At 41.7% G+C, this 15,681-nt stretch overlaps 1 protein-coding gene across 2 annotated transcripts in view; it reads left to right on the top strand.

The window, feature by feature from the left end:
• Nucleotides 1–15,681, top strand: part of TOM1L1 (target of myb1 like 1 membrane trafficking protein) — a 55,022-nt gene that overhangs the window by 15,414 nt on the left and 23,927 nt on the right. For both annotated transcript variants that reach the window (XM_082603577.1, XM_082603576.1), the window contains exon 7: nucleotides 46–162. In XM_082603577.1, coding sequence (XP_082459703.1) covers nucleotides 46–162 — 117 coding nt within the window. The remainder of the gene's footprint in view (nucleotides 1–45; nucleotides 163–15,681) is intronic.

Genomic DNA, 15,681 nt, shown 5'->3' with positions numbered 1-15,681 from the left:
CTTTGTGTCACACTTACTGGTGATTGATTGTGTTGCTCTCAACAGATCGGAAAACTGCACAGTGAATTGGATATGGTGAAAATGAATGTGAGAGTGATGTCTGTCATACTGATGGAGAATACTCCTGGGTCTGAAAATCGTGAAGACATAGACCTTCTGCAGGTGTAGTATAATTTCAGGGACAAGCAGTCCCTGAAAGTTATTCTCTAAACTTAGAGCCTTGGAGATGGAAGGCACCGTAACACTGACTAGTCCATGCTCCAGCATGTTTACTTGATTGTTAAACTTAACATGAAGCTGCAAGGATGACTTTGTCAGAAATGCAGTGGTAACTTAGACGTGGTACTTACCCTCTTGCAATAAATAATTTAACATCATTTAGTCATTTATAGCCTAGCCATATACAACCTCTACTAATCTCTAACTGTTTTAAATGTGTAAAAGTTACCTATCTATTCAGCAAACATATGAGTAACTATAATGTGGTAAAGGATATAGAAATGAGGAGGCTCTACTAGTTCTTGAGGAACTTAGGTCTAGTGAGCAAGAGTGTTTTGTAAACAACAAGTTTAATAAAGTATTGATGCTATAATAGAAATGTATTTATCATACTGTGGGTTCAGGGGTGGGGGCAAGGAGAAAGGTGAGGGTTTTTGGAAAGGTTTAGGTGGAGGCCATGCCGACGCTGTGGAGGAGCAAGTGGACGGTTCATCTGGACGTGTGTGGGCATGTGAAGGGCACGAGCATCTCAGTATGACCGGAGTGGGGGCCTCCCAGACCCTCTTCTGAGTCTCTACATCCAGGGCACTTGTTCCCTCTAATGGTTTGTTCTAATTTTCAATTTTAAGCTTTTTCTTTTTTTTTTCCGGTACGTGGGCCTCTCACTGTTGTGGCCTCTCCCGTTGCGGAGCACAGGCTCCGGACGCGCAGGCTCAGCGGCCATGGCTCACGGGCCCAGCCACTCCGCGGCATGTGGGATCTTCCCGGACCGGGGCACGAACCCGTGTCCGCTGCATCAGCAGGCGGACTCTCAACCACTGCGCCACCAGGGAAGCCCATCAATTTTACGTTTTAACACACACTTTAACACAGAATTTTAGAAGCAGTTAGAGGAAAAAAATCCGTTTCTAAATCTTTTTCTTCCCCCCAAAGTTAAGAAACTTCTATTTTTACTTTTCTCTGATTCCCACTCCCCACTTCTCATGTTGTTGTTATCTTTCCTTTAAGTCCTTCGATTGTTGGTAAATAACATTTTTCTTGATTATTGCTTGTTTGGGAAACAATAAATGGTGTAAAAATGCCCTTTTTCAACATCACCACCTGTATTTAACTGCTATCTCCTTAAATTGTTACTAGTGGTAAACTTTGAGTGTTTACGTGTCCAAAGATGTCTTTTGGCCGCCATGTTAAGGGCTCACAGTTTGGCCTCTAGGTACAGAATTATTTTCCTTAAGTCCTACAGAGATACTGCTCCATTGCTCTTGCACCCAGTGGTGCTATTGAGAAGTATCATATTATGTATTCTTGCACCTTTGTTTTATAATCTGTTTTTCTGGTTGTATTTGTGATTTCTCTTTACTTTAATGCTTCTGAAATTTCACTATACTGTGTCTAGGGATATGTGTGCATGTATGTGCATATGTGTATTTACCTTACTTAACCTGCTTAGTATCAATACTTGATAGGCCTTTTGCCCTGTCAGCTTAAGTGTATTTTAGTTCTGGGAAATTCTCAGCTCTTATTTCAGATATTCCTTTTCTAGTATTCTTTCTATCTTTGTATGGGACATTATTTAGATGATGAAACTTTCAGTTACAGTTTTCTTATCTCAACTTTTATACACGTTTTGTTTCTTCTTTTATGCTGTAGTTCTAGCAAAGCTTCTCCATTTTATGTATTATTTCTCTAAGATGTGAACATCAGATTGTCTATTCAGCCCTCCTAATGTATGTTTTATTTCAACAATTTTTTATTTTAAAATTTTATTTCAATTTTTATAATAGTTCTTTCATGGATATGCTTTCCCCTTTTGTCTTTCTAAGGATAGTAATTATTTTTATTGATTGATTGATTGATTGATTGATTGATTGCCATACGCCGGCCTCTCACTGTTGTGGCCTCTCCTGTTGCGGAGCACAGGCTCCAGACGCACAGGCTCAGTGGCCATGGCTCACGGGCCTAGCCGCTCCACGGCATGTGGGATCTTCCCGGACCGGGGCACGAACCCGTGTCCCCTGCATCAGCAGGCAGACTCTCAACCACTGCGCCACCAGGGAAGCCCAGTAATTATTTTTAAAGGTGCTTTTCCATTTGCTCTGTGGATTCTCTTTCCTTGGGTACAAGTTCTTTTGTTCATCACCTCTTTCATTTCATTTCTCAAGTATCTGGATAGACTGGTGATAGTGAGCTTATTTTTGTGTGAGATCCCTGACAGCTGGTCTGCATTTCTGTGACCCAGCTTGCCCATGCCAAGTGGAAAACACTGTTACTGCAGCTTGTTCTTAGTACTATTTCTGAGTATTTCTGTGTTTGCTGCTGTTTTCAGAGTATGTAGCATTGGCACGGGATGATGCTGGGTGGGTTATGTTGGTAGCTGGTCTTCTGAGTTATATGCTTCCTATTTTTCCTGGTTGCTACCAACGACTGGAAACAGTGCCCTATGTCTCTGTCCCAAGCATTGCTCCCACCTAGGCACAGATGCTTCTGCCTCAGCTGTCTGGTCTCACGTGGGGAGAGAGGTGTGAGCACAGGTTGTCTTGTCCAGTTGTCTCACTACTGCACCTCAGCTGTTTGCTAGCTGCCCCTCATACTGTCTTCTTCTGGCTTCCACAGTCTCTGGTCCTGGAGCATCCTTCATTTCCTTCCATGTCCTGTGGCAGTGCTCGCTGTGGGCAGTCTTGAGTGTCCTGGATTGTGCTTTCCTCTAATCCAGGGGTCAGCATGCTGTGGCCAGTGGGTTATGTGCAGGCTTCGGTTGTCTGTGAACTCAGAATGGGTTTTACATTTTTAAACGATTTAAAAAAAAAGAAAAGAAAAACAGGTCATTTCTCAAGCTATATCTATGCAAGCCTACCTCCAGAGACCACGAGGGGGTCAGACACACCCCTCAAGGAACCCCTTGCCACCCCCCACCCACTATCAATGGATTTGAGTTTGTGGTATCCCTCAGGTGCACAGAGGGTTTTAAACCACAGCTTGGGAGCATCAGGTTCCAGGAGAAGGGTGGCAAGATCTGGTCTGCACAGGTTATTGCGGACTTGATATGCCATGCCTGAGTGGGCTTAACCCAGGTGGCAGAAGGAAGCCATTAAAGGGATATAAGCTGAAGGACTGCATAACCAGATAAAACTTCAGAAAGATTCCTCTGGTGAACACTGAGATGACAGATTCTGGGGGAAGCAAGACACAACTCTTGGAAACAATTTAAGACAGCATTTCCCACTGGTCTTATGTTGTATACTCTGTGGGGAATATGACATCTGTGGTCAAATAAGTTCCAAAACCAACTGTTTACTGTATTTCTCCCCTTGGAGGGTCAAAAAGTTCATTAGTATAGTAAAGGCTCTAAGAGTCTTTTTTTTATTAAAGTATAGTTGATTTACAATGTTGTGTTAGTTTCAGGTGTAGAGCAAAGTGATTCAGTTATATCAATACATATATATGTATGTATCTATATTCTTTTATTTGATTCTTTTCCATTATAGGTTATTACAAGATATTGAATATAGTTCCCTGTGCTATACAGTAAATCCTTATTATCTATTTTATATATGGTAGATCTATTTTATATATCATCCTAATTTATCCCTCTCCCAACCCCTTCCCCTTTGGTAACCATAAGTTTGTTTTCTACATCTGTGAGTCTGTTTCTGTTTTGTAAATAAGTTCATTTGGACTATTTTTTAGATTCCACATATGAGTGATATCATATAATATTTGTCTTTCTCTGTCTGACTTACTTCACTTGGTATGATCACCTCTAGGTTGCTGCAAATGGCATTGTTTCATTCTTTTTTTTTGGCTGATTAGTATTCCATTGTGTGTGTATATACCACATCTTCTTTATCCATTCACTTGTTGATGGACACTTAGGTTGCTTCCATGTCACGGGTGTTATGAATAGTGCCGCTATGAACATTGGGGTGTGTATCTTTTTGAATTAGAGCTTTCGTCTTTTCTGGATATATGCCCAGGAGTGGGATTGCTGGGTCATATGGTTACTCTATTTTTAGTTTTGGAGGGAACCTCCATACTGTTTTTCCATAGTAGCTGTATCAGTTTATATTCCCACCAACAGTGTAGGAGGGTTCTATTTTCTCCATACCCTTTCCAGTATTTATTATTTGTAGATTTTTTGGTGGTGGCAATTCTGACCAGTGTGAGATGATACTTCATTGTAGCTTTGATTTGCATTTCTCTAATAATTATCAATGTTGAGCATCTTTTCATGTGCCTACTGGCCAAATGTATGTCTTTTGATTGGGTTGTTTGTTTTTTTGTTATTGAGTTGCATGAGCTGTTTTGTATATTTTGGAAATTAAGCCCTTGTCGGTCACATTGTTTGCAAAGATTTTCTCCCTGTCTGTAGGTTGTCTTTTTGTTTTGTTTATGGTTTGCTTTTCTGTGCAAAAGCTTGTAAGTTCGATTAGGTCTCATTTGTTTATTTCTATTGCCTTGGGAGACTGACCTAAGAAAACATTGCTACAATTTACATCAGAGACTGTTTTGCTTATGTTCTCTTCTAGGAGTTTTATGGTGTCATGTCTTATGTTTAAGTCTTTAAGCCGTTTTGAGCTTATTTTTGTTTATGGTGTGAGGGAGTGTTCTAACTTCATTGATTTACATGTGACTGTCCAACTTTCCCAGCACCACTTGCTGAAGAGACTGTCTTTTCTCCATTGTATATTCTTGCCTCCTTTGTCAAAGATTACCTGACTGCAGGTGTGGTGTGACCTATGTAGGTGTGACCGTGGGTTTATTTCTGGGCTCTCTTTTCAGTTCCATTTATCTATATGTCTGTTTTTGTGCCGATACCACACTGTTTCAGTTACTGTCACTCTGTAGTATTGTCTGAAGTCTCCAATGGTTATGCCTCCAGCTTTGTTCTTTTTCCTCAGGATAGCTCTGGCAATTCTGTGTCTCTTGTGGTTCTGTATAAATTTTAGGGTTATTCTAATTTTGTGAAAAATGTTATGGGTAATTTGATAGGGATCACATTAAATCTGTGGATTGCTTTGAGTAGTATGGCCATTTTAACTATATTAATTCTTCCAATCCAAGAACATGTGATATCTTTCCATTTCCTTGAATCATCTTTGATTTCTTTTATCAGTGTTTTATAGTTCTCAGCATATAAGTCTTTCATCTCCTTGGTTAGGCTTATTCCTAGGTATTTTTTTTTGATGCAATTTTAAACAGTATTTTTTTTTTACTTTCCCTTTCTGACATTTCATTGTTAGTGAAAGAAATGCAACAGATTTCTGTGTATTAATCTTGTTTACTGCTACCTTGCTGAATTCATTTATCAGTTTTAATAGTTTTCGTGTGGAGTCTTTAGGGTTTTCTATATAGATATCCTCTTGTCCACATATAATGACAGTTTTACCTTTTCTCTTGCAGTTTGGATACATTTTATTTCTTTTTATTGTCTGATTGCTCTGGCTGTGACTTCCAATACTGTGTTGAATAGAAGTGGTGAGAGTGGGCATCCTAGTCTTGTTCCAGAATTTATTGGGAAGGCTTTCAGCTTTTCACCATTTAGTATTATGTTGGCTGTGGGTTTGTCATAAAATGGCTTTTATAATGTTGAGATATGTTCCCTCTCTACACGCTTTGGCAAGAGTTTTTATCATGAATGGATGTTGAATTTTATCAAGTGCTTTTTCTGCATCTGTTGAGGTGATCATGTGGTTTTTGTCTTGTCTTTTGTTGATGTGGTGTATCACATTGACTGATTTGCATATGTTGAACCATCCTTGTGAGCCTGGGATGAATCCAACTTGATCATGGTATATGGTCCTTTTTACGTGTTGTTGGATTTGGTTTGCTAATATTTTGTTGAGGATTTTTTACATCTGTACAAAGAGTCTTTAACCCAAAATTTACAGACTTTTTGACGAAAGAATATCTATTTGCTAAGTATCTGTTAATATCCTATAGAACATCCGAGTAATATGCATTGAGAAATAAATCAGTATTTTGGATCAGTGGTTTTAAGTGTATTATTTTTAAGATATTTTACTTAGGAACGTTATATCATTTTGCTAATGATTCTTATGGTTCCTGGCCTTGGGCAAGTCATTTACTATCATTGGACTTAGTTTCTATATATATAAGATGAAGAAGAGCTAAGATAAGAGCTTAGCTCTTCATTTATACATCCAGGTTATGAGGAGATTAAAAAGAAAATTAATCATAGAGTTCCTATGTAGTAATCCCTTTTTAAAAATCCACAATCGAAGGCATTCACAGATATAAATTTTGTGACTCATGATGTTAACAAGCATGTTAAACTAAAATTTAAAAAGTAAATATCAAAGTAAAAGGGTATGTGGCAGATAATATTTTTCAAAAATGGACATGGCAATACTCCTAGTTCCACACAGTCTTCCCAGCCTTTCAGAGCTCTCAAATGAAGTGACAGGATTTTTCTCTCATGTTTTTATCCATCTGTGGCAAACAATCAATCCTTCAGTAAAATGTACACTGAAACATCCCATTCAAATATGTGCATCCAGTTTTATTTGATGCCATCCTGGAGTGCACTGAAATGCCTTTTTGTGTCCAAGTCTTTGGGTACAGATGTTTGGTTGAATTTTGCAAGCATAACGCTGATTTGCTGGTTGCTGTTTTGATGCCAGAGCTTAGGGTTGTGTGTTGCCTTGAATAGTAAAGAGACTTGGGCTGTAAATCGACATTAGAACGCTACTCATGGCCAATTCAAGTTGAATGGTTCTGGCCCCATGTCAGTTTGTTTATGGAGCCTATTGAATGTGTAACTTTAATTTTCTCTCTTAACGCTTTTTGTTAGTGACTAATAGAGAGCTGGTGCGGGGAGCACTGTTTTTAAATTCTTTTGACAGGTATTTGAACTTTTTCTTGTAATCTAAATAAACTCCTAAAAGAAAACTATTTCTCTACTCACAACACTTCAGACACCAGATCTGAAGTTTCTTCCCTCACATTAAATCATTCAGGCACTAGCTACCCAGAGATAGCACAGACCCCATATGGTAAGAGGCTTAGTCCCACAAGACTGCCCCCACTTCAGACACCAATCACAGGTAGTGGGTCCCCAGGTTACCCACATTTCTGTCCCATTTTGGCTACAAGTCAAATCAGGGGTCCCCGTGATTCCCTCCTCAGGTTCAGTAATTTGCTAGGATGGCTCACAGAATCCAGGGAAACACTTTACTTACCATTGATACAGATGATAGCCAGATGAAGATGTCAAGTGAAAAAATGTACAACCTGAAAGTTTTTTTTTTTTTTTTTTTTTTTTTTGCTGGGCTGGGTTTTCATATTCGGGCTTCTCTAGTTGTGGCATGCATGCTCCAGAGTGCGTGGGCTCAGTAGTTGTGGTGTGTGGGCTCTTTAGTTGTGGTGTGTGCATTTAATTGCCCCACAGCATGTGGGATCTGAGTTCCCCGATCAGAGATCGAACCCGCGTCCCCTGCATTGGAAGGTAGATTCTTAACCACTGGACTACCAGGGAAGTCCCTAAAAGTTTTGAATTATGTTTTATTTGGTGGACAAAACTGAAGACTTAAGCCCAAGACACAGCCTCTCAGATAGCTCTAAGGTACTACTCTGAAGAAGCAAGGGAGGAGCCAGGGTATATAGGAGTTTTTTTTTAACAAAGACCAGGTAGTTGGAACATCAAAAGATTACTGTTAATGAAAGAAAACCAGATATCTCAAGTTAAAGAATTTAGTGCTTTTCTATGTTTGCACAGATACAGGAGTCTGGGCCCACTGAAGTCATTCCTTTGATATACACCTCAGCTATCTGGGGCCAGCATCCTATGCTTTCTCATCCTCACTTTCCTCAGGGTACACTCTTGGGGGGGGTGGCTGCAGAGGCTGACTGCTAGATGGTGGGCATCCTGTTTCTATCTTGAGTTCCTTCAGGGCTCACCATCGGGGAGGCTGTAATGTGATGGCTTGATGGCTGCAACATCCTTTGTTTACTGATATGGCAGGTGACATTTTTCCGTTGTTGACAAAGAATACATACAGCAAGGTGTGGAAGGGTCCCGAGCACAGGAGCTTCTGTCCCTGTGGAGTTGGAGTTCACCACCTTCCCAGCATCTGAATGTGTTCACCACCTAGAAGCTCTCTGGACCCAGTAGTTTAGGGTTTTATAGAGATTCCATTACAGAGGCATGATTTATTTAATCATGGGCCACTGGTGATTAACTCAACCCCCAGTCCCTCTCCCCTTCCTGGAGGTTGCAAGTTTCAACCTTCTAATCACAGGGTTGGTTCCTGTGGCAGCCAGCCCCCATCCTCCAAGAATCACCTCATTAGCATAAACTCAGGCTTGGTTGAAAGGGGCTTCTTATCAATAACGAAAGATGCTTCTCTCATCCTACTGCTCTGGAAATTCCCAGGGTTTTAGAAGCTCTGGGCTAGGAACTGGGGATGAAGACCAAATATATACTTCTTCTATCACAATATCCTGTCCCACTATGGTCAATCTAAAATAATGTGATGGAATCTAAAAATGAAACCAGCAAAGATAGACTATGGAGAAATAAAGTAATTCTTTAGTTTGTACTTTTTCAGAGGTTTTCTCACAACTGTGTAAACCAGCGGTCCCCAACGTTTTTGGCACCAGGGACCAGTTTCGTGGAAGGCAATTTTTCCAGGGACTGGGGCTGGTGGGGGGATGGTTTGGGGATGATTCAAGCACATTACACTTTATCTCTATTATTATTACCTTGTAATATATAATGAACTAACTATACAGCTCACCCTAATGCAGCATCAGTGGGAGCCCTGAGCTTGTTTTCACTTGCCACTCACTGACAGGGCTTTTTTTTTTTTTTTTTTTTTTTTTTTGAGGTACACGGGCCTCTCACTGTTGTGGCCTCTCCCGTTGCGGAGCACAGGCTCCGGCCGCACAGGCTCAGCGGCCATGGCTCACGGGCCCAGCCGCTCTGCGGCATGTGGGATCTTCCCGGACCGGGGCGCGAACCCGTGTGCCCTGCATCAGCAGGCGGACTCTCAACCACTGCGCCACCAGGGAAGCCCACTGATAGGGTTTTGATATGATTCTGCAAGCAGTTGATTTATTATGGTCTCTGTGCAGTCAAACCTCTCTGCTGATGATGATCTGTATTTGCAGCCACTCACCTGCGCTAGCATCACTGCCTCAGCTCCACCTCAGATCATCAGGCGTTAGATTCTCACACAGAGCAGGCAACCTAGATCCCTCGCGTACGCAGTTCGCAGTAGGGTTCGTCCTCCTATGAGAATCTAATGCCGCCACTGATCTGACAGGAGGCGGAGCTCAGGCAGTAACACGAGCGACGGGTTGCGAGTGATGGGGAGCGGCTGTAAATACAGATGAAGCTTCGCTCATTTGCCCGCTGCTCACCTCCTGCTCTGCGGCCGGGTTCCTAACAGGCCACAGACCGGTTCCAGTCTGTGGCCTGGGGGTTGGGGACCCCTGGTGTAAAATCTACAGATTAGTGGAGCCAGGGCCCCCAGATAACACTGGCTTCCTGCCTAGCTTCCCCATGTAACCGGAGGGGCTTTTGGAGGCTTCAGCATGAGCCTGGTGGGGGGTCATCAGAGTTGGGGTAGTGGGCAAGATGGGAGGCATTGAGGGCCCAGGAGCATTACAGGGCATACAGAGTTTATCTGTAAAGAAGTACTAAAAGTATCTGAAATCCACTGTGATAGTTGTGAAACAGACACTGTTTTTTCCCCGAACTAGCTAATAACCACTTCTTTTCTTTTAGCTTGTTAGAATAATTTACCTCCTCTTCCCCAAACCCCTTTGAAACGACAGACAAAATATGAAAATAAGAATAACTTCCAAGGATTACAGGAGAGCCTAGACAGACCATCAGGGGACTAGAAGAGTGAGACTATTCAGAGTCCAGTAATGTAGGTGGGATCAGCCAACTGAGGCACACACAGCCCCAGGAGAAAGAGACCCTTACTGTGTGACTTTCCTCAGAAGAAGCCTATAGTAACCTCAGAATCAGAGTAAGGTTGGATGGGCCTGAGGCACTCACATGGACATGAGTCTGTCTTCTGCTGTCCCAACACTATAACTCCAGGAGCAGGGAACTTCCAGTGTCACTAATAAGACCAGAGAAAAAGGACTCCAAATAACTTGTGGTTTCCAAGAGAACGTGGGACCTCAGCAGTCAGAAGAAAACAGAAAAACACTCACTAGGGTTTTTAAACTTTGAAGGCAGAGAGCCTCATCCCTAGAGATGATAATGCAGAAAGGCTGTCAGAGTTCTCAGGAAGAATACGTAGTTTCCTTCTCTCCCTCCAAAGGTGAGGCTTCTCCTTCTCCTTCCCATTTTCCTTTGTGGGGCTGAGCTGCTTTTTCTAACTTTTTAACTTATATAACAAAAGGAAAGCTTTGTTTTCGTCCTACTCGCAACCAGCACTTCTGACACCAAATGTATGGGTGTTTTGCCCACACTGACTGATGTTCTGATGCCAGCTGGGTGTCTTAAAATTAAATTCACTTCCGACATTAAGTACTCAGAGTTAGCATCAGATCCCACAGGTTAAGGGCTCGGTCCCACAAGGCTGCCCCACTTCAGATGCCCTTTGCGAGTTTAAGTCTCCCATACTTCTGACCAACAGGCTATAAACTGGGGGTTCCCACACCCCTCTCCTCAGGTTTGCTAATTTGCGTGAATGGCTCACAGAACTCAAGGAGACAATTACTTATATTTACTGGTTTATTATAAAGGCCATTACAAAGGATGCAGATGAAAAGCCAGGTGAAGAGGTACAAAGGGTGAGGTCTAGAAGGGTCCCAAACACTGAAGCTTCTGTCCCTATGGGGTTGAGGTGCACCCCTGTCCCAGCACACGGGTATGTTCACCAACTGGAAGCCCTCCGAACCCCAAAGTTTATGGATTTTTATGGAGGCTTCATCAAGTAGGCATGATCAGTTAACTCTCATCTCTAGCCTCCCTTCCATACCCAGAGGATGGAGGATAGGGCTAAAAGTTCCAAGCTTCTAATCATGTTTTAGTCTTTCTGTTGACCAGCCCCCAACCAGGAGCCCATCAAGAGTTGCCTCATCAGAACAAAAGATGCTCCTATCACCCGGGAAGTTCCAAGGGATTTAGGAACTCTGTCAGCACTGGGCGCTAAAGATCAATATGTATATTTCTTATTTCGTATATAGGTCGTAGCCATTCAGATGTCCCAGCTGCATCTCAGTACCTTGTTCGGGCCCCAGGCTTTGTCTCCTGCCTCTCAGGGTTATTAGAGATTGACAGATGGGTGCCTTTCGGGCCCTTGTGCCTTTATTGCCTCTCATATCTTTGGATCCCATTTGGATTTAGCCTTTGATAACTTCTCATGCTTTCTTGAAAGTTTAGGCATGCACATTAAAACATTTTAATATTGTATCTAATATTTTTAGGTATTTTGTTGTCAAAAATATTTTCAGGATATTGAGTACAGTGCTGTGTTGAAAATCAAGAACTATATAGCTTTTTTTTTCTTTAATTGGGGTAAAATTCACATAACATTAATAAAAATGTTAAAACATTTTAAAACATAAACATTAAATTTTATGTTAAAACATAAAATTAATCATTTTAAAGTTTACAGTTTAAAGTGTATAATTTAGTGGAATTCATGTTCACAGTGTAACCATTTCCTCTATTTAGTTCCAAAACATTTTCATCATCCCCAAAGGAAACCCTATACCCATTAAGCAATCTCTCTCCCTTCCTGTCTTTGCCCAGTCCCAGGCAACCAGTTATCTGCTTTCTCTTTCTGTGTATTTATTTACCTATTCTGAATACTTCATATAAATGGAATCGTAAAATATGATTCTTTCACTTACTATAATGTTTTCAAGGTTCAACCATGCTGTAGCAAATTTTATGGCCCAATATTCCATTGTATGGGTACACCATATTTTATTTATTTATTTATTTATTTATTTATTAGTTGATGGACATTTGAGTTGTTTCTACCTTTTGGCTATTGTGAATAGCTGCTGTGAACATTCATGTATACGTTTTTGTTTGAATACCTATGTTCTTTTGAGTATATACCTCAGAGTAGCATCACTAGGTCATATAAAAACTCTATGTTTAACTTTTTGAGGAACTGCCAAACTTTTTTCCACAGTGGCTGCACCATTTTACATTCCCACCAGCAACACACAGGGTTTCAGTTTCTCCACTTCCTTGCCAACACTTGTGGTTTTCTGGAGTTTTTTAGCTACGTAGTAGGTGTGAAGTGGTATCTCACTATAGTTTTGATTTGTGTTTCCCTAATAACTAATGATACTGAGCATCTCTATAGCTTTCTAAAAGGTAGACCAGATCATGTTGTTCCTTGCTGGAAACCCTTCAGTGACTTCCCGTTACACTTGGAATAAAACCCACCTTTCTTACTCTGGCCACAAAACCTCTCCCAGTCTGCTCCTGCCCACCTTTCCTTCCATAGCTCACGTGTCCTCGGTCCAGCCACAGCGACCACCTTCCTATTCCCTGGACACACTGAGTTCGTTCTTGCCGGGGAGCTGTTTCACCCTTGACTCTCATGCTTCCCCTGTCTTCTAATGACCAGCTTTTCCTCATTATTCCAACTTAGTATGTTACCTCCTCGGAGGGGTCTTCACTGGCTCCCCGGTCTAAAGTCAGCACTTTCTTTTTCACCCCCTTTTCATTCTCTCCCCAGCACACTGATGCTTTTCCTGCATGTTTGTGCAGCTGTCTTTGCCTTCTCGAATGGATGCTTCACAGGCTTGTCCTGTTTACTGCTCAGGTTCCGCTCCCAGAGCAGTGCTGCACAATGTAATCATTCAACAAAAATATCTTTAATAAATTAATGGATTTTCCCTTGATTTTATGTGGTTTAAAATTAAAATCTTAGGACTTCCCTGATGGCGCAGCAGTTGAGAACCTGCTTGCCAATGCAGGGGACACGGGTTTGATCCCTGGTCCGGGAAGTTCCCACATGCTGCGGAGCAGCTAAGCCTGTGTGCCACAACTACTGATCCTGTGCTCTAGAGCATGCAAGCTACAACTACTGAGCCCATGTGCCACAGCTACTGAAGCCTGGGCGCCTAGAGCCCATGCTCCGCAACAAGAGAAGCCACTTCAATGAGAAGCCTGCACACCGCAACGAAGAGTAGCCCCCACTCTCTGCAACTAGAGAAGGCCTGTGCACAGCAACGAAGACCCAACGCAGCCAAAATTAATTAATTAATTAATTTAAAAAATAAAATTAAAATCTTTATCCTTGGTATCAGTTAGAGATTTTCCCTTCATTTATCTTTTTCAGTTGTATGGCTGCTTGTCCAAATAACATTTAGTAACAATTTATACCTTCTCCACTGATTTCAAATACCTCTTTATCATATTCTGTATTCTAATGCAAGCATGTCTTTCCAGAGGCTGTTCTCTTGGTTTGATCCGTTTGTCTATCCCTGTGTTGGTATCATACTATTTAAATTGCTCTGTTTTCATGCCTTTTAGGGCTTATCAGTGAAACAGATGGCATGCTCCATTTGGGTAATTTGAAAAGAATTTAATCAAGGTATTGTTTATTTAGTGAGATACCACAGGGCTCAGAGAAACCACAGGAGCAAGTTTGTTACCCTGGGCTATTAGCTAATACCCCTAGGCATTAATAGGCAAGAAGAAGCTTTTGCCAGAACCCAGTGGGCAGAATATGAGGAAGGCAGCCTTGAGAGTAGTGGTGCCTTTGGTGGAAGGAATGAAGATAATAAATATCCAGACCTCACTCTCCTTCGCCCTCCCATTTCCTCCCTGTGCATCCTGTGGGCTGAACCCAGTCAAAAGCTAGAGGGCAGGGGACCTGGTGGTATGCCCGCTACAGGCCAACCCCCAGGGCACACAGCAGGGCAGAGTATGGATGGTGGATCTGGAAGGCAAAAGAAAGGTGTGCAGCCGGTAGGAAAAGTCTCCGCTCAAAAATTTCTCGGCTCTTCTTGTACATACACTTTACCAGTGATCACAGTCTTACATGCAGTTTGTTAACATTAAAGGCATTTCCTGTTTTGTCTGTTGGCGCATACCTTCTGGCAGCTGTTCTGTTTATTTGAAATGCGTTGTCTGTTTCCTTCTGTCTGAAATCTGGTATACTTATTTGGAATCCCCTATCTGGTCCTCCGAGCGGTTAGATCCCGAAGCCCTGCTTATTCTCAGAGCTCCTTTCTCTTTGTTAGATTCTTAGGCAATACAACTATTTTGGTGAAAGACACCTTTCCCAACCACTATGTTGCTCCTGGACTTTGAACTTCATTAGGGGCAGAGACAGGATTTCTTTGAGCTTGCCAGAGTGGTGTGCGAAGATTCTGAGGCCACATCTAGTCTATGAGTATTGAGATGAGTTAAAAGTATCTGTTCTGGTCACAGTAATGAAATGTTGCTGCACGTTCTTGCATTTGTTTTCTAGGCGTTGTGTACTTGTCTCTGAATCACCTTACTCTTAACCTTGAGTGGCTCACCTCCCATTTTAGTCTTGTTTTTACCTAGACGCAGTAGGACAATGAAAGAAGAGAATGTTTTAGGCTTCTGTAGAAGAAAGTGAGCTCCAATTTTGAAAGCCTAGAAAAAAGCCTTACTCTAACTTATTAGAGAAGTTTCAAATCTTGTGAATCTAAAATTTGGTCCTGTGAGAATAATTGGTAATGAGTTGAGAAAGAAAACCTGAGAGTAAAATAAAAAGTCATCTGCCCTGACTGCTCTTACTGTCTTTCCCATTCAGAGACCTGTAAGGTGTTAAGAGTGGAAGGGACTTTCAATGCCATTAAGACCATCTCCCTTTACAGATGAGGCTACATATTCAGAAAGGGTATGATTTGTCCACACCGTGGCAAGCGAGTGATGGAGCTGGAGTGGGAGCCTTGTCCTCCTGAGGCTGTGTTCCAGTATAGCACTTGTTTCTCATTTTGAACCCAGGACTGACTTTCTAGAATAGGTGGCTAACTTATTGTCTGTTCATGTGGGTATATATTAGCTCCTGAGGTAGAGTGGAAGCAACTTGAAGGCAGTAACCAAGACCTCTACCTATAAATCCATACAGCTATGCACATTTAGAGTGTATGTTTTGTGTACTGAGTGAGCTTATCAAATGTCTGTTAAGTTGAATAGATTGATTCTCTGTCGAAGAATTAATGATTTAGGGCAAAAGAAGGGCTCAGGAGTTACTGAAGATGTTTACAATATTTAGTTGGGAAAAAGAGTTGGAAGTTAATGATTTTCTGGAGGATTATGTTAACAGTTAACTTGCTATTCATTCAACAGAGGCCTGTAAAAGAAAGAAGAAACTGTACGAGCAAGTTATGCTGAGGAATGTTTGGTTTCATGGTGAGCCGGGGGCAGTTTTGGTGTTGAGTATATAGGGACGTTCTCGGGGTCTCTTGCTGTCTTGATAGGAGGTCCTGGGAGAGAGATGTGTAATAGCAGTAGTGCCAGACGTTATTATTTCC

The sequence above is a fragment of the Mesoplodon mirus genome, assembly GCF_964341445.2.
Source record: "Mesoplodon mirus genome assembly, chromosome: 18".
Lineage (NCBI taxonomy): Eukaryota > Metazoa > Chordata > Mammalia > Artiodactyla > Ziphiidae > Mesoplodon > Mesoplodon mirus.
The sequence above is the reverse complement of the archived record's forward strand: the minus strand, read 5'-3'. Positions and strand labels throughout refer to the sequence as shown.